The sequence below is a fragment of the Pteronotus mesoamericanus genome, unplaced genomic scaffold (assembly GCF_021234165.1).
Source record: "Pteronotus mesoamericanus isolate MK-2021 breed Mesoamerican mustached bat unplaced genomic scaffold, CSHL_Meso_final contig_1210, whole genome shotgun sequence".
NCBI classification, from domain to species: Eukaryota; Metazoa; Chordata; class Mammalia; order Chiroptera; family Mormoopidae; genus Pteronotus; species Pteronotus mesoamericanus.
This window is the reverse complement of record NW_026555047.1, coordinates 849,281-872,878: the sequence shown is the minus strand read 5'-3', so window position 1 is coordinate 872,878 and position 23,598 is coordinate 849,281. Positions and strand designations below refer to the sequence as shown.

The window sequence follows — 23,598 nt, the reverse complement described above, 5'->3', positions numbered from 1 at the left end:
GGAAACAGTGGTGAGGCTGAAGCAGCCTCCTGTTAGCAGGGGAACTAGAGTCAGGGTGGGAGGGTGTGTGGAAGGGGCCACTAAAGTTAGGGTCCCTTTGACATTTGGGGTTCATGGGGGCAGGGTCAAACTTGGGGGCACAGGGAGATGATTAAGCTGTGTTTCACATTTTCACTTTTCGGAGCCCCCTGGAGTGTGGAATTAGGAAGGCAGTGGGCTCTGGGCACTTTCCCCGCAGCCCTGGAGTCCTTCACTCTGGCCCAGTCCTGACCCAACAGACAGGGCTGTGTGTACCTGATTCTGTGCCCTAGTGTCTTCTTCCTACCTCGGGCTGGGTCCCCCTGAGGTACCAGCATCACCTATGAGCAAATGTTGGGTGAGTGAATGGATGAATGAACAGCAACTTCTCACATTTCTTTGAAAGCTGGGTCTGCACATCCTGCTTGGCTTCTGGGGGTGCCCAGTAAACCACTCCTTTCATTCACTCAACAAACGTTAATCCAGCCCTACCCAGTGGTTCATGAGAAAGGCCCTGGAGAAGGAGCTTTAGGAGAGATCTTGCTGGGAGCAGGTGTGAGGAGGGGGTCAGGGGACCTGATTTCCTCCCTGGGGTAACAACAGCGGGGAGAGGAGCTCCCAGAGCAGCAAGAAATGTGTTTTGGCCTCCAAGAGCCAACAGGTTTGGCAAGCTGAAAGCTTACATACCTCCTGAACTGGGGAGCTCTTCTCCCAGCTCCCCCTCATTCATGCTGAGGAGGGGAACAGATACCACATGAAAACAGGTTCCTGTGAAGCCACTGGCACCTACTTAGAAAACCCTTGTTTACAGAAGAGGAGGGGTAAAGTCAGCTGGTTACAAGAATGGCCCCAAAGGGATGTGACAGTGGCAGGGGCCTGCCTGGACCAAATCCTGTCCCCCTCCAGTCTCCAGGACCTGGAGAAATCCAAAACAGGCACGATCCAGGAAGCCCCCAGGAGAGGGGTTGCCCCATCCTCAACCTGGGATCCTGCCCTCTTGGCCTTCAGCAAAAGCCAGAGTGACAGGGCGGCAGGGGCCTCCTCATGGCAGCCTTCCTCCCGGCACCGTTGCGTTCCCGCATCAGGGCCTGAGGACCCCCAGCATCTTCTGTCCCACATTTTTGGTGCCTTTTTACTCTGAATAAATTAAAAGTAGACTCCTGCCCTGGCCAGCGCGGCTCAGTTGTAGCGTCATCCCATACTCCCGAAGGTTGAGGGTTTGATTCCCAGTCAGGGCACGTGCCTAGGTTGAGAGTTCAACCTTTGGTCAGGGCACATATGCTTTAAAAAACAACCAGAATCCTGAACAGCCCTGGCTCTCTCACCCCTCAAGAGCCAAACCACCACAAATGGGGTGAATTCAGGGAGCTGGGCACACACATTTCTAGGGATCAGCAAATGGCACACAGTGGGCCATGGCCGCCCTGTCCTTTCCATAGTAGCTTCTCAGACACTCAACCTCTCACAGAACTTGGCTGCTGGCTCCCACCAAGGGACTGGAAGTGACAGGCCCTAGCCATCACCCACACTGCCCAGGGCCCTTCGTCTGCAGGGTAACACTGCATCCCCAGAGCAGGGAGCAGGGCCCAGGGGGCAGCCTGCAAACCAAAGCTGGTTTTCCAGCCCCCCCCCCTTGGGATAAGTCCTGGCCATGGAGACACTGACCTCCACAGAGTATGTGGAGCCACACCTGGCACCAAGAACACCACGGGACCCCATCACATCTAAAATCCATACAAACATTTATTCCGTCCCTGCCTGGGGGTGAGGGAGGGGGTTGGGGCATTGGGAAGGGCTGTGGGCCTTGACAGCTCCCCGGTGAGGGCGGGGCTCCAATGGAAAGTGTCCAGACACCAGGGCCCCCAGGACATTAGAGGGCCAGGCCCCGGGGGCTAGGAGAGGGGCTGGCTCGGTTCCCAGAGGTCAAGACATTTGGGGGGCGGCTGGGGGAGGCCAGTTCCCACCCAACCAGGCCCAGGCCAGGCTGGACTCTTGGGTCCTGATGGCTACGGAGGTGCCGGCTGACTGCTCCCGACCCCTAACCCCTTTCTCCCCCAGGAGGGAAGGCAGCACCAGGGTCTTGCTCCTCCAGGTGGGGGAAGACAACTATGCAAGTCATCAGGTTTAAATTAAAAATAACAACAATATAAAAATAAAAAAAAAAAAAAAAAGGCAACCCCTGTCCAAACAAACCTGTGACAGGCCCACCCAGCCCATAGGACACTGGCAGGTGAGCGGGGTGGAGCAGGTGGTTAGCCTACAAAGGTCACTGCTGGGGACAAAAGCAGAGCCTGGCTGGTGCACCAGGCAGGTGGTCCCGGCCTCCACTGTCAGCAGCAGCAGCTTCCAAATGATAGCAGTCTGGGGCAGAGGCAGGGAGGGCACAAGGGGCCACACAGGGGCTGGGGCTCCATGTACATCTTGAGCTGGGTCTTGGGTGCTACTTGGCTCCTCCTGTGTTCTCCATTTCCATGTCTTGGTGATGTGGACAGGGTTAGCTCTCAAGATTTATTGCACTGTTTTGGAAGAAGCCTGGGGCTAGAGGACAGGCCAGGACACTGGGAAGCAGGAAGTGGGAGGGCAGGTGAGCAGGCGGCGGTCACCGCTTGGTCTTGGCGTCTTCTCGAATCTTCCAGATCACTAGGTGCATGCAGGCACTGGCATCCTCACTGGAGCTGTGCCCATCCACTGTGGAGTAGGCAGAGGGTCAGGGAGAGCCAGCCCTGGGGCCCCACCCTGCCTCCACCAAGCCCCAATCCTGCCCCCTACCCGCCCCATCATTCACCGTTGTCCTGGATGATCTGTCTGAGGTAGTCAGCCATGAGATTCCGAAGGGAGCGCTTGTAGGGGAGGCCCAGGCGGTGTGGGAAGAGCACAGATGTGTCCACTACAGTGCTGTGGATGACCTGTGGGAACAGCCAGCCAGTCAGGGTAGGGTCCAGGAGGGCTGGGCCTTAGAGGCACCCAGGGCTTAGAAGGATTCCAGAGCAGTGTGCCTGGTCACTGACCCACAGCTCCACTCGCCCTCTGAGGATAGAGCCTCGGAGGCCAGGGTACCTTCAAGGCCAACAGGTCGCTCTCTAGGCTGTGTCCAATGAGGATGGTATTGGCATTGAACATGCTCAGGAGGACGGCCTGGACGTCCCGGAGTGAGATGTTTGTGTCGGCAAGGTCGGCCTCAGTCACCCCCGAAAACCTGGTGCAGGGAGGGCAGGGGCCTTAGGATGGCTGGGAAGGCACCAGAGTTCCCCAAACCATAAGCTGGATCAGGATCGGGGGACTGGACAGTGGTAGGGCACGAGGTTCCCACCCTGGGATCCCAGGTCCTTCAGGGTCAGGCCGCACCTGGTGTTGTAGTCAACAATCTCGTTGTCCGGCTTGACAAAGGTGTCATAAACTACCTGCATGTCAGTGTCCACCACCGTGACGCGTGTCAGCTCCAGGCCATATGTGGTGTAGGACTGCAGGCCAGGAAGATGAGGCTCAGACACAACCCACAGCCTGCCTCCCTCCCCGGGCACCACTGACCAGACACCCCCAGCCCAGTGCTCATGACAAGGCTGCCCCTGATTCCTGAGCCCCGCAACAAAGGTGCTGGCCCCAGGCCAGAGACCTTTTGGAGCCTCTCTAGGGGTCAGAGCAGGCATGAACCAGGCACCCTTTCCCAAAGCCTACATTGTACAAATGAAGCCCGCACAGCATTTGAGCACAGAGGGGACCCTGAGTGAACTCGGCTGTGTCCAGAGTGTGGCATGTGCTGGGAATCAGGTGAGAGCATCCACTTGGTAACGAGAAAAGCCCTTTCTGAGTAGATGTTAGCAAAGCTGTGAATGCGCCTCAGAGCTATAGATACAGCGTGACCCACAGGGAGGTGAACCCAACTTTTTCACAGCTCTTCATCTGCTCTTTTTATCCTAAAACCTGCACTGGCCCAAAGCTTTAGGCAGAGGAGCTGGGACAACCCCATGGAATAGCAAGATCATTGCAGCCTACACAAGGGTCATGAGTCCTCTGCAAGTGTCAGCCAGACGACTCACCATTTCACAGTCAAGGGCATAGATTCCAGGGTGAGCATCTTCAGGAAGCTCTTTATCAAAGGTCTTCATGAACCCTTCAAGGTTTTCCTTGCGGCCGTCCTGCACGTGTTGCTGAGCGTGGGGAGGGAAAGGAAGGTGAGGATGAGAGGTTCGGAGGGTGGGGAGGGGGCATCAGGAAAAGTCAGCGAGGCTGAGTTCACAGGACGAGACTAAACTCCCCTTTTCAAAGCAGATAAACCAAAGGACAGGAAAAGGACAGCTGAGGGTAACCTGCTCCTATCAGGACAGGGTAGGAGATCCCCAGGATGAGGAAGCATCAAGCAGGGCCCAGGAGAACTACCTTGGCGACCTGGCAGCCAGTGGAGCCAATGGCAGCCGAGCAGCACATGTATTGAGTCTCCCAACCACCGGCCGCTGCAAGGGAGACAGGGGTCAGTGACAGTGTTCTCATATCTCCTGCAGGTCACGGACATCCACTTTGCCTGGGCTGGCAGGGGCTTCCCAGAGAGGGGACCCCAGCCCTGGGTTGAAGGGAGGCCCCATGAGGCCAGGGATTCCAGCCCAATTCCTGGGGGACACCGGGCCCTACAGGGGAGAGGGGATTTGGGAAAGGTGCAGCCCCCTGTCCCTGCATAAGCCCTTCCCCACACTGTCAGCAAGGATCCCCTTGGGTCCCCTTGGAGCCTGCCCAAGGGGAACACAGCATCCCAGAGAACCCTCTGTATGCCCCGCAAAGGTGGGCCTGCAGGCAGCCATGGGCACTCCAGGAGATCAGTGCGTTCCCGTGGGTGAGAACCCGGCCACACTGGCCATTAAGCAAAACCAGCAGCTTGCAGGACAAGACAAACCCATTGTTCCTAAACACCCACGTATTTCTAACAAGTGCTTAGGTACCGAAGAAAAGCAAGTGGGGGTGACAAAGTTGTGAGGAGGCCTTCCTTTACCTGTGTCTAAATGTTGTAACAGAAAGTCTTCACATTACTTTTCATAAAGTACAACTAAGGTAAAGAAAATTAAAAAGGTGTTGGGGAGGGGCAGGGTGGGGCACCAAGCTCAAGTCTCACCTCGGTTCCGGCGGAGCCGCCCCCAGTGGTAGTAACACTCTTCCTCGCGCACACACCGGCCTGAGGGTGACACGAGGTACTCGGTGCCACAGCGGCAGCAGACCCTACAGGAGGCTGTGGGGTGCAGACAGGAGGAAAGGCAAGGAGTCAGGCTGCCCCCCGCGGCCTGAACCTCTCTGGGTTTGAACCTGCTGTTCCCTCTACCAGATGGCCGTCCCTGCGCACCCTAAAAGGAGCACAGGGGCAAGAGGCCACTCACAGTCTTTGGGCAGCTTCTCCTCAGCGGTGAAGATAATAGCACCCCCCGGCCTCTTGGGGTGTGGGAAGGGGTAGCCGTTCTCCTTGAGCTGATCCTCAGTGAGCAGGTACTCCTTGAGGCGGTCATACAGGGCGGCCCCTGCGGATGGCCAGGACAAGCGATCAGCCCCACAGTGAGGTTAGGGATGGCCACGCCAACAAGTAGGCAGTGGGTGGAAGGGAGGGGCGGGGGGGATGGGCACTGTGCCCTTGGCTCTGGAGGAGCCAAGCTCACCTTTCAGATCCTCCACACGGGGGCTGTTTGGGCGGCTGAGTGAGAAGCTGGTCTTGGCGGCCAACTTGCCCCCCAGCACCACCTCATGGGACACAACCCTCCGGCCACTGGTTTCTGGAAGGGGGAGAAGGGTAAACAGGCTCAGAATCCCTCATCCCTCCCAAATACTCCCCCACTTTCCTGGTGCCCCGTTTCCAGGACAGCCTCATCACCACCCAGAGTCAGGAGAGGCCCGGCCTCAGGTGACCCTGAGCCCATTGCCCGACTCCCACATTAATGGAGGACCAGCAGGCCCTGGGCTGCCTGGAAGCCTGTTTTCCCTCCATCTCCCCCTGGGTGGGGATTTTCACCCTTGTAGGGAAAGAATTTAACATGAGATATAATGGCCATCTCGTCTAGGAGAAGTGGATGGAGGGGGCCCAGCCGAGAACCAAACAGGGAAGCGCCTGCTGATGGCTTAATGCGCCCTCGAGAGGCACCATAAACGTCTTCCCAGGTTAATGCACAGAGCAGGCAGGGCGAGCTTTGAAGAGGCAGCCCCATTAGCAGGCTGGCGGCCCCTTGCTGGAGAGACCCAGCTCTCAGAGGAGGAGGGTTCTCAGAGGAGGAGGGTGGTTAAAAGCAAGAAGAGGCTGTTCTGAGGGCATGGGGCCAATGCCAGCTTAGACAGAGCCCAACAGCTGGCGGCCTTTTGTCTGAGAATCTTACCACTCAGAGCGGCAGAAAGGCTGCCAGGAGGGTCCCAGCCACTCTCTGTGGGAGGTGTGGGGCTGAATCTTCTAGATGCAACACCCAGGCTGCCCCCACCCTGCCCGACTTACTGCTGAGACCAGGCACAGTGCTGGGGACCAGGCCTCGCAGCTTCTTGAGGGTGTTCACAGCTACGTTCAGGTAGATGTTCTTGCTGGGGCTGCGATCGTAGGCCACCTTCTCCTCGTTCAGTGCCTAGGGATGGCATGCCATTCATTCCTGGACATTCTGATGGACGGTCCTAGCCCCTCCGCAGGTCTTTGCCCTGCAGCCCCCGGACACTGGCCACCACTTCCCAGGGTCACCCACCTTCTCTATGGCTTCCTGGTTGGAGGAGCAGAACTTGAGACATTCCTCAATAAACAGGTTGAGATATCGTTGGCGGATGACGGTGGGGACTTTGCCCCCAAACTCTTTTGGAATAATGGGCTTCTTTAAACTCTGGAGGGGACAAAGAAACAGTGGAGGGTGGCATGCCCCTGCCCGGTCCTCTGATGGGCTTCTTGGAATCCCCTCTACATAGGGGGAAGCCTGCTGGAAACTGGGTCTTAGTGACCATGGGGGCCATCATAGGCTGGCCAGTACCAAGAGATGACCATTACCAGTGTTGACAAGAGGGGGAGGGTGCATGGTACTCTGTCTTCTCTCTCTCTCTAGTCAAAGTTTCTGTGAACCAAAACTACTCTAAAAGTAAAAGGCAATGAATTAAAGAGAAAACAAAGGAACAGGAAAAGGGAAAAGCCAGCCTGTAATGCTGGGTGCGTCATGAGTGGGATGCCCTGGCTCCCACCAGAAGGGGCAATACCTGTAAAGATGGGCTGTGCGCTACGCGCTTGGGGGTGATGGTGCTGGTGGTCTTGGAAGCCATGCCTGACAGTGTGCGCGTCTTCAGGGGCTGGCTGCCCAGCTCAAGGCCATTGGGAGGCTGGCTACTGCTGGCTGCGAGGGTCCTCTTGGCACCTGTGGGAGTTGGCAGGGGGCAGGGGATGTGAGTGCAGGAAGACAGTGCGCCCATCACTGAGCTGCAGAGCACTAGGCAGCTGCGGTCATTCAGCATCAGTAGGATGTGCATCTCGGAGCACAGAGGGAAGGACAAGGGGTGGGAACACAGGCTGTGGAAGGACATTAGGTTCTATCTGCTTTTGGGCAAGTCCATCGAGAGGGGGGACACAAAAATGGAGCTGCGAAAGCCAGCAGGGTGGTCCGGCGAGTGGCTAGGGGCATGGGAAGCCTCTGCCACATGTTCCGGCCCCTGACTTCGAAGCATTGACATCTGAGGGAGGAAAGGCCCTGGTTCCTGGACTGAGGACCAGAGGGTCTGGGACGTCCCAGCCTGCTCATTGTGACCCAGCTGGCCTGCCTGCACTGCCTCTGTGTTCTCCTCTCTCTCTGGTGAGGTCACAAACCAGACAGTCTCCCACCCCCAGGGAGGAGGGTGAGGGTTAGGGCTGTTTCCAAGGGCTCCGGGTGGGGCATTGGGGCCAGGGAAGGTGCATCTCCAAGTGTGTGTGCACGGGGGACCTCTAACCAGCTCTGAGCCTGGGCTTGGCCCTGATGAAGAGACAGGAGCATATGAGGAGACCAAGGCATGGAATGGAGGACCCAGGTCCCTGGTTCCTGGGAGTCCCATGCCAGGGTTGGCTTTGCAGGCCCCACAGGAAGAAGAGGGGACTATGCACTTTTCAGATATTTTAGACTCATGCAGATGCAGAATTGCCTGCAGTGCAAGTGCGCAGCACTGGGTGGGCCTCCCAAAACTCCAGGAGAGCCATCTAGGCTCAGGAGAGCCAGGAATGCTGGCTGCCGCAGGAAGGCTGAATGCAAAAGGTGCAGGTTTATGAAGCTGTACACATCTCAGGGTGCCATCTCCCTTCTTTGGGCTAAACCACTGCTCAAAACCCACAACCATGCCTGTCACTGTGAAGTTCTAACTCTGGCGCCCTGAGGCAAGAGAGATCAGGGTCTGGACACATCAGGGAAAACCAGGGGAGGGCTGTGGACGCCTGTACCTGCAGGACCACCAGGTGGAACCTGACCACCCACTCAGCTGGCTACTCAAGGGTCTTTAAACGAGCAGCAAGGACATCCCAGAGTGGGCCAGACCCTTGCACTGGGGAGACCAAATCTGCATCTGAAGAGGTTCCCAGGTGACTTCAGCAGTCTGGCCTGGCATATTTCCTCAGCTCCAGGTACCACTCAGTAGAGACACTCCCACTGAGTGTGCAGCTCCACTCTCAAACAAGGCCCAGTGGGGAAAAGTGACCCTTCAGAACCAGATGAGGGGCGAACACATGCCCCAGCTCTCTCCCATATAAGCGGGCTCAGTTCAATTAGGGCCTGGAACCCTGGCTTACATCCCCAGGCCGGCTCCCCCTTCCTACCACCACCATCTGGAGCCCAGTGCCTACACTCAGACCAATCCCTGCCAGGCCACCGGCCTCCAATACCCCGGGACCCGGGGGAGGTAGGGACACAAAGAACAGGCAAAGACAGAACGGGAGGGCCACAAGGTGACCTCTAGGTCAGGGCCTTGGAGCGGGGTGGGAGGCTGGCACTGAAGAGGCTTGGGTCTGGCAGACAGACACCCCTCGAACTCTCCACAGCCAGCCCCTACTGTCAACACCAAGGCCAGGAGAGGCCCAGAGCACCATACCAGTCCTGCCCTAGCCTCCTGCTCACAGTCAGCGAGACAGTCTGCCATTTTACAGACAAGCACAGAGGCCAAGCCCTGCTCAAGGCTACCGTTGCAGGTACACTGGGTGCCTCACCTCCCAAGACTGCTCGGGACTCACCTGCAGCCAGGCAGGGGTTGGGGACATGGGCAATCCTCTTCTTCTCACCAGGAACTGCGATGTGAATGGAAGATGGCTTCTCGGGTGGCCGCTGGGCAGCCTGGAGCCAGCTGGCTGACTCCCTCTGCGCCTGCTGAGCCCGCCGGTAGCACACCTCCTGGGCAGTGGGAGGCCGGGTGGGGGGCAGCGGGCCTCTCCTCACAGGCTCTGGCTGGATGATGAAAAATTCCAGGACCCAGCTATATGGCGGGGGTGGCACACAGAGCAGGCCACCAGAGGCAACAGGCTGATGGCAGAGCCACCAGTAGGGAGGCAGGGGCTCCAGGGTTGGGGCTGAGCAGGATCCACCCAGCTCCACGTTCAGAGCTCCCAGATACCCTGGTGAAAACCAGCTCAGCACTATGGCCCTCAAGCTCACATCGTCCCACTTGTCCCAGGTGCTAGCTTGACCCTGCTCTCCGGGCCTCTGGCATCTAAGAGCTCAAGCCAAGCCTTCAGACTGATATAGGCATGGGGCGGGCAGAAATCCCTGTCCCTGATTAGACTGGCATGCTGATCCAGTCCCACTTCATCTAATCTTCTCTGGACTGGCTTCCAGAATCCCAGGCCTCCCTCAGGACTGAATCAACAGGAGGGAGCTCCGAGTGCAGAGCGTGGGGCCCATCCTCTGCCCAGCCCTCCCTGTGCCAAGATTACTAACCATCCCACAGTGATCTGACAACCACTCCTTTCTCTGGGCCACAGAGGAGGAAGCCAAGGCTCAGAGACATCTGGCCAGTTGCCCAAGATCACACAGCGCAGCTCGGAGCAAGGCAGAGACTGGGCAGTGTGACCCTGGGGGAGGACTCACCTGCATCGCACTCTCCCTGCTCTGGGACCTGCTCCCCCAAGCACGGAACATAACTCAGACTGGTTGGGGGCCCCAGGCACTTCTCTGCCAGGACACAGGGAGTGCCGGACCACATCTGACAAAGGAACCCATCAACCTTGTTCTGCAGCCAGGAGATCCTTTCCCTCCTGCCAGCCTCCACCCACAATCCCAAAGCAGAGCCTTACCTCCTTGCCTTGCTTGGAGAGATGAGAGATCCTCCTCTTTTGCCCGGGGAACAGAGTGGTCAGACCCAACTGTTCCTTGTTCTCCACCTTCTCTTCTTTGGGGGGCTAGAACACACATTCATCCCTCAGTAAGGCTCCCTCCCCTGGCCTCACCGCCCACACCTACAGTCAGCCTGGGAATCAAGGATGGGAGTAGGGTGGGAAGGGTGGCTCTATATGACATGCAGGTCCTCACCTCCACCCCCAGTGGCATTCCCAGCCCTACCTTACAGGTAAGGAAACAGACTCAGTGTCCCCCAGCCAAGGACCCTGGGTACTAGCCCAGTCCTGAGCCCACTTTCCATGCCTCATTGGGGAAGAGTTCTGCAGATGCGCCCAGCTCTTCGTTGATCAAGTGCCTCCTGCTCCCCTCCCTCATCTACCCACCTGCCTACCTGCCTGCCCAGCTTGCCCAGGGCGAGGCTCAGAAATGTGGGATGAAATCAGATGACAACGCCTCAAAGGGCTGTGAACAGGACAGTGCTAACAAGGAGCCCGGGGTCAGACTCTGAGACCCTGCACAGAATAATACAGGTTTCTGAGGTTTCTGTGCAGGGACTGCCATGCCCTACTGTTTAAAGCAAGCTCCCTCTGGTGGCTGATATGGAGATATGGGGAAAAGGAGCCACAGACAGACTGGGACAGCAAAGGTTTGGGAGAAAGGCCAGGGGAGGGAGGGAGGGAGGGGAGAGGGCTATGAAGAAAGAAGAGAGGGGAAAGAAGGGGCCAGGGAAGAGGGAGACAAGAGGTAGAGGGGAGGAGAGAGAAAGTGGTGGAAGAAGTGGGAGGGACTGGAGGACTAAAAGGAGGAGGGAAGGGGAAGGGGGAGAGGAACTCTAAGACGGGGTTGCTGTTGAGAGTACCCAATACCCCTTTGCCTGACACTTAGAAGCTGCGAAAGGAGCCCCATCAGGTAGGCCAGAACTCCGCCAGTGGGCCATAAGCCAGGGTTCTTTTTCTGGACAGGGTGCAGGGGGCCAGCAAGCAGCCACCAAGGATTTCTGAATTTTGGACAAGAGGTTATCTCCATCTTGACACTGAGACTCCAGTCACAGGGAGACTTTGGGGACAGAGCACCCAGTAGCCTTCCTGGACCCAACCCAGACTCTCACCTGCCGGGCCAACCGGCCCCTGTCCTCTGTCTTGACACAGGTGGATTCGTTGAAAATGCGCAAGCACTCCTCCATGGGGTCAGAATCAAAGTCGACCTCCTTCTCCAGGGCAGAGTAGTCCACATCTGTGCCTGCCCCCGAGGAGGAGGTGGAGGAGGAGGAAGAGGAGGAGGCGGCAGCCGGGCAAGGCGAGGGGTGTGGGGAGGCCTTGAGGCGCTTGTGCGGCCCCCGCATGGCTGAGAGGCCCAGGCTAGAGTCTGAGTCAGAGTCTGAGCTGGAGCTGAGGCAGGGGAGGGCAGGGGGACATAGTCCAGGTGCCATGGGCCCTGGGTCCTCATCCTCACTCTCATCCCCAAAGAGGTCTGCATGGCTCAGGGTCCGCCTCTGCAGCTTGGGGGCGGTCTGGGAGGTGCCCTCATCCAGTGAGTGGGCCTTCCGCTCTACCAGCTTCCCATGTGAGGTCTTCTCTCCCATCTTGTCCAGCAGCTGGGGAGCATCCCCATGAGCGGGGCTGGGGCTCGGCTGTGGCTGCAGCTGGTCATTCTGGCCTTTCCCTGAGCTGGCCGTTGAGGTTGCCAGAGATGGCTTTTTCTTGGTCCCTTGGGGCCGCTCTGCCTTGCGCTGGACACTGCCAGCTTGTGAGCTCCTCTTGTTTGCACTTGGCTTCACGGCCGGCCTCCTGTGCTCTCCGTCTTTACCCCTGTCTGTTTTCCGGGTACTGTCCCTGGGGCCAGGGGCTGGCAGCATCCCACTTTTCTTCTTCTTGGGCTTTCCCTTCTTGGGGCCGCTGCACTCTTGCGAGGCCCTGGCTGGAGGGGAAGCAGTCTTGGCTGGGCATGCCCCGCCGACGCCCTTGGGAGGCTGCCTGAGGTCCCCCACATCGTACTGCACAGCCATCTCCTTGGTCTCCCGAAGGCCACCCTCCTCAGGCTCCTGGCCCTCCCTGGAGCCCGGCTTGCAGGGACCCTTGCTCTCAGCTCCTGTCTGGGCCCTCAGGGGGCTCACAGTGGCAGTCCTGTCCCCTAGGGCTGCAGCAGCATCATCATCTGAATCAGAGAACCTGGCATCACAGCCACCGAAGGGGTCACAGGGCTTCTTTAGTGCGGGTGTATAGGGCTCACTGCTGCCACGGGAGCCCCGGGGCCGCTTAGGGGCCCGGTCATCCTTGGAGCTGGCTCTGCTGAGCAGCCGAGCAGAGAAATTGGACAGTGGGTCATACTCCAGGTCAGTGGATGGCTTGGAATCATCTACCACGTACTTGCTGCTGGAGACTGGGCGGCTGTACCGCCGGGGCTGACTCATGGCCTTGGGGATGTACTCCAAGGCACCACTGCCCCCTCCACCATGGCCCTGAGCTGGGTCCAGAGAGGCCAGCAAGTACTTGCTGCCCATATCAGCAGGGGTGGCCAGTGGGGTGGGTTGGTAGCTGGCATTGGGGCTTAACAGGCCTCGGCCACCGGGATTATAATCAAAGGACAGTGGAAAGGTATCCTCGTCCAGGCTGGTGGTAGGGCCGTGTGGCGCCAGGGCAGGAACCTCAGCAGAGACATGTTCACGGGCTGTCTCCAGGAGCTCCTGGTACCGCCGCTGCTCTATCTCCACCTCAGAGCGCACGGCCTCAATGGCCTGGTTGACCAGCTCCAGCTCCAGGATGTCTGAATGGGGCTCATCCCCTCTGCCCAGGACACCATTCTCCCTCTGTGCCGGGAGCTTGGGCAGCTCAGGGTTGTACGGATCATAACCAAGCCCTGGAACAGTAAGAGGGAGGAAACAGCGGTGAGCGGGCCTGTGAAGTAGTGGCCACACGAGCCAGCAACCAGCCACTGCCTTGAACCAGAGAACTGGCCTTCCACAATCTAGCAGGAGCAGGCCCCCAAGGCTTGGCCTGCACAGCAAGGATTCCAAAGGGCTCTTCCATGCAGGGATCCACAGAGGGTTATAGATGGGGTGAGGGGTTTAGAACCTTGGCCCCAGAGACAGCCACAAGATCAAGAGACTGGCATGGCCCCTAGGATAACTGGAAGGGGTAGAGACTTGACAGGTAAGACCCTAAGATCCAGATGCCAGGGTGGGATGGTGGTGGGTTTCCTGCTGGGCATGCCTACACCAAAGCCACTCCATAGTGCTTCCTGTATTAGAGAGTTGGGAAGATGCCACAGGAGGCCTGATACCCAGGCAGGCTGAAGGGCACAGAGATGCTCGACAAGGTGGAATGGGAGTGTGTTCAGAGCTCCCCAGTTCAGGTCTGCGGGTGGAAGAGGAATAGACAAAGCCCGCCAAGCAGGGTCTGAGGTGTGTGGAGCTCTGCTCCACACATCCACCTGCAGGAGAATCTGCTGGGTTGGGTCTGTACAACCAAGAAAATGGAAACCACTAAAGCATCCACCACCAAGTAGCACTGTGGACAAAGGACACCCACACACTTTTAACAGAAAATAAAAGGCAGAGGGCAATCTGTGGGGTGGTCCCATGGGTGTGAAAAGGAAAAACCACGTGCTAGAGGTCAGCATAGCCCCAGGGCCACCAGTGTTGGCATGAACCTCAAGGACTCTCTTATGGACACAGGTGCAGACATCTTCAATGAAATGTGAACAAATAAAGCATGACGTTTTTAAGAAAGGAATAATGAACATACTCAAATATACCAATCTACCATAAATATTCTAGAGCTTAAAGTGTTCATCACTAGAACTTCTATCGGATGTAATTCTGCAACATCTCTAAAGGAAACACCAGTAGAGTTGATGCCCTGTGGTTGAAGAATGACAGCTGATTCTCCCAGAGCCTCCAAGAGCCAATCCTGCCCATACCTAGACTCAGCCTGTGAGGCCGAGTGTTGAAAAGCGGCCTACAGGACTGTCAGAGAATCAATCTGTGCTGTTGCAAGGTCCCCAGGGTGTGGTGACTTGCCATGGCAGCCCCAGGAAACTCATGCAACCTCATTTAGGGAGAAGCCCACTTGGCTGGCTGCCCACAGGTGACAGGCTTTTCAGGGGACAGTGGCTGGGCCTGGGCTGCCTTCGGGGAGGGAGGGAGAAGTTCCTTGTAGATGTGCAGTCTGGCTTTTAACTTGGATCCTATTTTTGAAATCATATTTGGAAAGGAGACAAGAAGCATGTATCTATGCTTCAGACCACAGAGGACAAGCCAGGGCTAGGGGTAGGAGATAGGAGGTAAAATGACACAAGGCTGGGTGCCAGCACCAAAACAAATTCCAGGGGCTCTCCTTTTGGGGAGTCCACACTGGGAGCAGCCACTTCATGCCCTCCATATTACAGCTGAAGATGCTGGAGTGTGAGGACCCTGGGTCAAGACTCATAGCCCCTGTGCCCCCAGTGAGGGACAAAGCGAAGGGACCATTGTGAGGGAAAGCTAAAGGCCCCCGCAGCATGATTGTGGCCACCCTCCCAGTCCACCCTGACCCAGGATGAGTCCCTAGGCACCAATGGCAGACCCATCCCAGCTCATCACCCACCTGCATGAACAGGTAGGAGCCAATGCCCCGTCCCTCCCCCAAGCCCTGGCTGCTAGTAGAGTGGAGGGGCCCAGGCCCAGGCCACCAGCCACAAGCTGGGGTCATTTACTAGGCAAGTCCACAGAGGGATCTGTCAGGTTGCCCTGATCTCTGGTGGTGGGGGGAAGGGGGAGTCTCCAGTCCAGCCCAGCCCACACTCCCTAACTCCCTTCTTCAGTTCAGATGGCTCCTGCCCTACCCTGCCCTCCTTGTGGGAAATGGGAGCAAGGGCCAACCTAGTGGGAAGGCCCTCCCCCCGGACAGGTTGGTAGGAGCAATGGATGAGGGTCAGGACCCTTGCAAAGCCCACAAAGGGTCACAGGCAAATCAGCATGGAGGCCTCCGTCCTTCTCCAAGGTCAGGAGGTCAGAGCGCAGAGCCTGGGGATTTTCAGCCACTTTACATTTGAACCAAAAAGGTTTTCCCCAAGGAGCCTGTGCTTTGGAAGCCAGGTGGAGGAGGCACTGCGCCCTGGGAGGGAGAAGAGCAGGGGCCCTACAAAGTTCCTGAGGCCAACTGGCCTCCGTGCTCTGGTGGACCAGAAGCAGAGCTCCGGCTTACTCAATGGAAGCCTGTATTGGCAGGAAGGGCTTCCTAAGGGCCGTTCCACCTGCTCTACCCCCGTCCAGTTTTCAGGCAGCCCATGAACTAGTTTGTCAGGTGGGAAGGGCGGTATACCTGAGGGTCTGAGCCATTCACTCTGAAAGGATACAGCTCCTTGATCCGAGCACATAGGAACTCTGTCAAGGTGGGACGTTTTCAATCCCAAGTGAAGGCTGCCTCCCTGCCCTACCCGCTGCACCGAAGAGCAAAGGAAACTGGTCAAGAAGGGCCTGTACCAAGGTTCTGATCCTGCCCCTCTGGGGCTTCAGTTTCCCCACTGGTACCACAAAGCTATCAGCCTGAGGGGCTCTAGACAGGTCTGGGAGCTTCCAGCACACAGCTACCAGTTTTGCTGTAGCTCTGAGGCCTAGAGCTCAGCCCGAGGCAGGCACCCCAAGCCACCCCGAGGTTATCTGAGGGGGAAGGAGTCCTTCAATTATTGGGGATTAATTTGGATGGAAGAGAATAGTGCTCCTTTGAGGGTTCACACCAGTAAGCACACCCTAGTAAACAAGATTGGGCCCTTTTTTGGAAAAGGAAGCAGTTTTGGGATGGCTGGCAGAGCCCCTCAAAGGCCCAGAAAAGGGTGTTACACTATTTGAGAAGTCACACTCCCAGGCCTGGTTCCTGCCCCCTACTCCACGGTGAGGGAGGGGCCTGCTGTTGCTTCCCAGCTCCAAGGTCACCCATGAGGTGAAGGGCCTGCCTGGTGGTCATTTGAGGGATGTCCCTTGGGAAGGCCCCTCACCGGGTCAGGGAGGAGGAAAGATGGAGAGGCTTCTTCCAGCCTCCATGGCTCACCTTCCCCTGGTCATTTGTGCTTGGCTCTATGCATTCAGTACCACACGTCCACCAGGACCTGCCCTGGCTGAAAGAAAGAGCGGCTCCCCCAGTAACCTCATTCCCCCTCAGACTCTCTGATCATCAGTTCCTGGGATAGGTCTAGCGGAGCACAGACCAGGCCTCTTTCCCCAGCTTCTGGGGCCATGGGGTATTGGATGGAAAACCTGTACAGGAGAGGGCATGAGCTGGGGGAAGACCACCAAACCCCAAAAGGCTGACCCACAAACAAAACAGGTATAGGCATTCCTCAGTCGGCAGCCACCTCTAACCTCTCCAGATCTTTCCTCTGCCAAAAAAAAAACCCTTCCCCATTCCTGGCTAATGTGGCTCAGTTGGTTGGGCGTTGTCCTGCACACTGAAGGGTCACTGGTTCGATTCCGGGTCAGGGCACATGCCTGGGTTGCAGGTCAGGTCCCCCAGTCAGGGTGCTGAGATGCAACCAATCGATACATCTCTCTCCCTATCTTCCTCTCTCCCTTCCCCTTTCTAAAATAAAATTTAAAAACAAAACAAACAACCCTTCATCATTCTGGCCCTGTCCCAACCTCTGCTCCTCCCTGTCCCCCCTGTTCCCACCACACCCTCTGTTCCGGAAACCACAGGCACCCTTCCCTAACTGCTGCACATGGAATCAATGATAAGACATTGAGTGTAAAGACCCCACTTGAGGACTTCTAAAGGCCTGACCGCCCCCCATGCCTCTTTTCTCGCCAGTCTGCCCAAGGAATGAACATAAGTGCGGGACTGCACAGAGATTCCTCAGCTTCACACCTGGTAAGACTTCAGCAGGGACTCCTCCAACCCAGATGGCAGTCATCGCCTGCTGATCACTGGGGACACCAGGAAGAGACACAGTCCCTGCTGCACAGGAGATGAGTAGGGACACAAGGACTAGACCCACCCTAGGTGGCAGAGGCCTTGAGGTGGAGCCAGGAGACCAAGGACATTCCTTAAGGCTGCAGTGGTGGAACAAGCATGGAGGGGAGGCTAAGGGCTCAGGGTCAGAGGGCTCCCCATACTTGGGGCTTTTCTGGGAAGTGGAATCTGGCAGACAGCACCCCCAAAGCCTACCCTCAATGGAAGGCAGAGTAACCCCCCAGGTCTGGCTACCACTCGTTCCACCTAGGCCCAGCCTCTCTGCTCTTGGGTGCCTCGCCTACCCCTACTCCTGGACACTGGGATGCCTCACTGAACAGGCCAGGAGCCTGAAGCCTAGTGGTGAAGGCACCTGGCCACTCACTTACTTTGAACCAAAGGAGAGAGCCCCACATTGCCCAGGATAGCCCCAACACTTGGGGAGGGAACATGTACACCACCAGGAATGTGTTCCCAGGTGTACATGCCTGGGGGCAGGGGGGCAGCGGCATTTGAAACATGCCCCTGCTGAGGCCAGCTGCCTCTGAAGGAGCAGGTCTAGGGTCCTCCTCCCCACCTGGCAGGGTCCACACCTGCCTCTGGGGCTGGTGACAGCAATGGAGGACCTAGGATACTGCTTTGAGGCTCAGACCCCAACAGCCTCCCCTAGCGCCTCCCAGAGCTTTCCCTCAGCTCTAGCCGTACGTTGCAAATAGTGCAAGGTCAGGGCCTCAGCGCAGCTGAGCACCACACAGCCAGCTCCAGGGAAAAGAGGGGCCCAGCCAGACCTGGGGCTACAGCCAAGCCAATTCACTCTCTGCCCCTAGAGCCACCCTGGAATTAGTAATTACACTGGCTCTCAGACCACCCTGCTCCCAAATCTAGATTCTGGGGCAGGCTGCCCTTGAAACTCCTACTGCCTGAAGCTGAGCAGCCTGGATCATAACCCAAACAGGCTAAACTTCAAAATATGCAGAAATATACAGGACAGTATAAAAACTGAGGGAAAGAACCAGAGGGGCGGGCTGCAAGGGTAAAGACAGGTACTCTGGGGAGTGGGGTGAAAGGCAACCTTCTCTCCATACCTGTCCATCCTCACAGGCTATGGGTCCAATAAAAAAGCTTCAAAATAGAGTGCTCCCACTCTTTCTGGCCCCAGTGTATCTCCGACTCCCCAAACATGTGGATTTTCTTTCCAATGGGCAACTCTGAGGTCACCTCTTCCACCACACAGGTTCCTGGGAGCGCCCCACACCCAGCACAGAGACCTAGCAACTCGAAGCACCTTCAGATGTTCCAAGTGAAGTCAGGCGAAGGTACACCACAGCCAGGGGAGACGAAGGGCTGCGTTCCTACAGGCAGTCCCAGGATGTGGGGCCAAGGCGAGGGGGAGCCAGCTACATCCCCTAAGAAAGAGTCCACACACAGGGGTTACACATGAGCACACTGGCTTTTATTATTTCACTCTGCAGGCAGGTGCTGGGGAGGGGGTGATGGAGGGCTGGCTCCTAAAACGGTGCCCAGGCCCCTGCTCTGGGAGGGCCTTCTGGGCCACACTCCCAGAGGAGGGGATACTGGTCTCTCCATACAAGTGACTGAGATATGTGACTGTCAAGTAGGTGGGGATGGATCTGGCCTCTAGGACACACAGGGATAAGCATCACCAGGATGTGCCTGGAGTGAATGTGCTCCAGTGCCCTCTGGACATGCCCTCACCGCCACCTTCCGGGCCCTGCCTTCTCTGTCCAGCAGCTCAACACACTAACCCTCTGGCTCCTCTCTGCACCTGAGCTGACCAGTACCTATGCCTGCAAAGGTCTGTGGGATGAATGAGTGAAAGGTGAGTAAGTGAATGAAGTACTGACCAAGAGCCATGGGCCTCTCAATGCCTGGAGCACGTTCACTCCCAAAGACGCAGGCCTCTGTGGTGATCAGAAGAGATAGTCCCTTCAGGACAGACAGCTCCCAGCAGCCACAGAGCAAAGTTAACTAACTGGCTCTGAGTGCCCCAATCTCCCGTCTTTGGCGCAGACTAGCTGTATTGCAGGGGCACTCCCAGGGCCTGTGCTAGAAAAGGACAAGTTGCAAGTCAGTGTGACAACAGGGACTCCTGCCAGAACTGCTGGGGGTGGCAGTGATGCTAGGGAACGGCCTCTCCTTCCCCCTCCTATGCCTTTCCAAACCACAGAGCATGAGAACATCCCAGGCCTTTCAGTGCACTGTCTCCCTGCCCAGAATCCTCCTAACCTGCTTCCAACACCAGGTAAAACTCCTACTCATCCTTCAAAGCCCAGATCAGTAACCACATGCATGAGGACACTCGCCCCACTTCCCTACAACCTCATGTGCCAAATGTTCTCCCTCTGGACCCCAGCCCATATCTGTGATACTGGACACTCCTCCTTTGCTCCCAGAGCCCTCTTGCCTGGTCCACGGATATGTACTGAATTCACACAAACCTGGAAGAGCCCTTTTGGAGGGCCTCAGGGCCAGCTCCTGATTTTACATATGACACGAAGGCCTGGGTGTACCTGCACATGTGGGTCCAGGCCAAGGCCATAATTTGTGAAAGGGCCAAGACCCACCCCTCCAAGTACCCAGATGACGGGGCCCCCATCAGCTTCCTTCCTCTTCTCCTCCAGCAAACTAAAGCAGCAAGCAGGAGGACAGTTCTCCCATGAATGCTTACTGGCCTTCAATCTTCCCTGCCACCCACTTGTCTCTGCCAACAAGCATTCCACATAGCCGCCTCCAGAAAACCCAGTGCCCAGAAGAAGCCACAGAACTGATTGCCCCAAAACTGCCAGAACATGTCCCTGATCCCTCAAACAGCACAGGCTAACCCTGCAGGGACTCACAAGGACCTGGCCATCAAGGAGGAGGAGGATGGTGGTCAGGAGACACCTCTTTGAATCTCAGTCCCAGTCTGCCCGGACTGGCCGACCAGCCTCTCCCTCTGCACTTTTCATTTCCTTCTGTGTTCCACTCTCTCGTGAATCTGATCACACCAGCCAGACTCCACCTGTTGCACATATGCAGCTCAAAGAATAACAAACCCAACTCCTAGGCACCCACTGCTCAGCTTACAAACCATGTGCTGGAAATTATTTCATAAAGAAGATTCTGGGGGTGGGGGATGGGGGTGGAGGAGAACAGAAAAGAAGGAAGAAGGGTTTCTGCAGCTCAGCAGCACCAGACTGAGGAGAGGAGGCAGCACTGTTTGTTGAGACCTAGTCTGCAGAAGAGATAACTGAAGCAAATAACACTGACCAGTGGGAGGCCAGGTTGCCCCCTCCTGTGCTTGCTCTTTACACAATAGAAAGCTAAGGTAAAATACCTTACCTCGGGGCTCCACTCCATCACAGGGGCTGAAAATCTGATGGGTACCCCACCTCTTCTATTGGAGCCCCTGGGGAAAAAAGAACCCCATCTAGGGTTTTTTTTTATTTTCCTTGTTGTTGTTTTTTTAAGAGACAGAAAAGGAGAAACATCAACTTGTTGTTCCACTTATTTATGCATTCATTGATGAATTCTTGTATGTGCACCCGGACTGGGGATCAAACCCACAACCTTGGCATTTCAGGACGACGCTCCAACTATCTGAGCCACTCAGCCAGGGCCCCCACCCAGGTTTTTTGGGCGGCTGCAACCCTAGCCTCTGGGCCTGAGGAACTAAGGGTGGTAGTGTTTGCAGGGTCTGTCATTCCCACAGGCCTCAGAGAACTTGCTCATCTCATTCCCAAATACATAGCAGGCCAGTGCTGGGACACTGATCACATGAGTACCACTGACATTTGGGTCTGGTAAATCTGCGGGCGTAGGGAAAGGGGCCATCCTGGGCACTGTGGGGTGTTGGGCAGCATCACTGGCCTCTACCCATTCAATCCCAGCAGCACTGCCAGTGGTTGACAACCACAGATGTGCCCAAACATTGCCCAGTGTCCCCTGGGAAGGAGACAGGTTCATGTAGGTGAGAAATTGCTGCACAGCTAAAATGCACACTCTGCATGACACATCCATTTCTCTCTCAGTGCAGCCACCTTCCCTAGCCCCTCCATGTACCCCACCCACTCACCACCCACTTCCAGCCAGCCTGACCCCAGGCTGTGGGCCACCTGTCAAGGCCTGGACCCAGAGACTCACTGCTCTGCTGACCAATGTTAATCAAAGAATCCTAAAATACCCAAGCCTGGATCTGGGCGAGAAGCAGGTTTTTACAGCTCCCAGGCCATCTAGAGGGGCCACTCTCTGTGGGAACCACAGGCCAGGGATGGCCTCTTGCCTCACTGGGGACTGTGGGGCCTCGGAAAACAAAATCCAACTTAATCAGTGTGGCAGCATCACAACTTTGGTGAAAAGACACAACGCCTTTTGTTTTTAAAACTGGGAGGAAGGAGAACAAGCCGGCAGATGGAGGACTCACACAAAACATTTTTCTTTTGGCTTTTTGGTGCTCTCTAATGTTTTTTAAATGAACATTACTCTGAGTCCTGAAAAACAACTGATTTGAATGGAGGGGGCTGTGTGGGGCTGAACCACAAACAGAAACCCAGGTTCTTTTTACCAGTAATATAGCTAATATTAGAAATGAACTCTGCACTGGTGACATTTACAAAAAGGACTGCTTTGTCAACCCAGAGAACCTTTACTATAATCTCATCTTTACAGAAAATTCAGAACAGTAGAACCACCCATCCTGTGCAGTAGTGAAGGCTCCTCTGGGAGGCCTTAAGCTTCAATCCCAGAAGCCTGGTAGCCCTGGATCCCTGGAGGCTCCCTGGGGGCCTGGAGCCACACCTGGATGCACAGCTTCCAGGGAGGGACATAGAGGTAATGCTTAAAAAACTGAAGTCACCTCAACAAAAAAAAGAAACAACCTATGACCAGAAGTTAATAACATCTCAGCTCAAATCTCAAACCTCCTACAAGAATCCCTGCCAGATTCCTCGCAGCTGTCATCAAACTCTGCCGTGACACTGACAATCACCATCATGATGTGTAAAAAGAAGCAGGTCCGTTAACGTTCTCTGCTCGACCCAAAGCAAGGCATTCCTTGGAAGCTTATTTCACTCCCGTCCCTGTCAAGTAAGTCTGACACTCGACTTGAAACACAGTAGGTGCTGCTAAGTAAGGTGCAGCCAGGGAAGTAGAGCGAAAATAAACAAGGGCTGCCATAAGCATTTGAGGTCCGGGGAAACGGCGGGAATGGTCCACCCTTCCCAGGAGCTCAGACGCGAATTAGGGCAGGAGTCGTCCTGGGCCTGCCAACCAGTGTCAGCAGCGCTCGCTTCCTGAGCCCCGCTCTCTGCCTGCGTTCTCTCACTCCACCTTCGCCATACACCTCGGAGGGCATGTCCTCCTGTTCTTAACACTTTACACTCGTTGAAAAGGAGGCTCACAGAGGTCCCGCGACTTGACCCGGGCCCCAAGGTGGGTAGTCCGGATCCCGGCTGGAGGGGTGTTGCCCACGACAGTGTGGGGAGGCGCTGGGCCGAGAACGAGAGTCGGGGAAGCGCCGGTGGTGGAGTCCAGGACCGAGTCGAGGAGCCTAGCCCGAGGCGGGCGAGCGGGCGGGCATTACCTGCTGCGGGGGACGCCGCTCCGCCGCCACCGGGCGCGCCCGGGCCCCGGGCCCCGCGGTGCCGGAAGTGGCAGTAGGGCCGCCGGCAAGGACCCCCGGGAGCCCCAGACCAATAAGGGCAGTCGATGGCCCGGAAGAAGCCTGTGGAGCGTAGCATGGTCCGTCCCGCGGCGAGGTCCCGGCCGGGAGCCTCCCAGGCCCCCGGTCCCTTACGGGCACCGCGGTCGCCGCCGCCCGCGCCTCACAGACCCCGACGCCGCCATCTTGCTCCAAGGCCCCAAGAGGCCCCCGGGACGCCGGCCACCAGGCCCCGGGGAGCGGCTGTCCACAGCGTGCCCGATTAGAAACGCCTGATCTCGCCGGATCGAGGCGGGTCGCAGGTCCGTGGGCCGGGACAGGAAGCTGCGAGAGGTGGGGTGGAGTGTGCAGGCTGTCCTGCCTGAGGCCTTGGGGAACCTCGCCGGCGCCGACGCCCAGCCTTCCGCGGCAGCAGCGGCGCCATCTTGAGCCCAAGGCCCCTACGGCGCCTGGGCTGTCCACGGCGCGCCCGACCAAAAAAAAAAAAAAAAAAAAAGCCCTTCAGGACCCAGCTACGGCTCATTGGCGTTTAATTTGCTTTTATTAGCATGTTCCTCTAGAGCGCCCTCTGCTGGGCAAGATGAGTCCTGTACCTGAACCCTGCAACCTCAATGCCTGACGTAACTCTATCCAAGCTAAAACGTACCGCGACCCTAGTATACAGTAGGCTCTCCATAACTGCTTCATTTCTCCCCCCTGGACTAGTGTCAGCAGTCTGATCCCC

At 56.9% G+C, this 23,598-nt stretch overlaps 1 protein-coding gene across 1 annotated transcript; it reads right to left on the bottom strand.

The window, feature by feature from the left end:
• Nucleotides 1–2,240: 2,240 nt before the first annotated feature.
• REXO1 (RNA exonuclease 1 homolog) lies at nt 2,241–23,069 on the bottom strand. The gene is made up of 16 exons (XM_054587224.1): nt 22,797–23,069; nt 11,401–13,148; nt 10,250–10,354; nt 9,194–9,404; nt 7,207–7,361; nt 6,711–6,842; nt 6,473–6,596; nt 5,652–5,765; nt 5,379–5,516; nt 5,120–5,233; nt 4,396–4,469; nt 4,056–4,166; nt 3,364–3,479; nt 3,076–3,214; nt 2,804–2,924; nt 2,241–2,706 (listed from the first exon to the last, which is right to left on the bottom strand). The coding sequence occupies exons 1-16, from the start codon at nt 22,951–22,953 to the stop codon at nt 2,618–2,620; spliced, it is 3,648 nt and encodes a 1,215-aa protein (XP_054443199.1). The 5' UTR covers nt 22,954–23,069; the 3' UTR covers nt 2,241–2,617.
• Nucleotides 23,070–23,598: the final 529 nt, after the last annotated feature.

Coding starts and splice junctions, on each gene's coding strand:
- REXO1 (XM_054587224.1), bottom strand. CDS start 22,953: ATGCTACGCTCCACAGGCTTCTTCCGGGCCATCGACTGCCCTTATTGG. Junction 6,597..6,710: donor ACCAGGAAGCCATAGAGAAG/GTGGGTGACCCT, acceptor TGCCATCCCTAG/GCACTGAACGAGGAGAAGGT. Junction 5,766..6,472: donor CACTGTGCCTGGTCTCAGCA/GTAAGTCGGGCA, acceptor TCCCCCTTCCAG/AAACCAGTGGCCGGAGGGTT.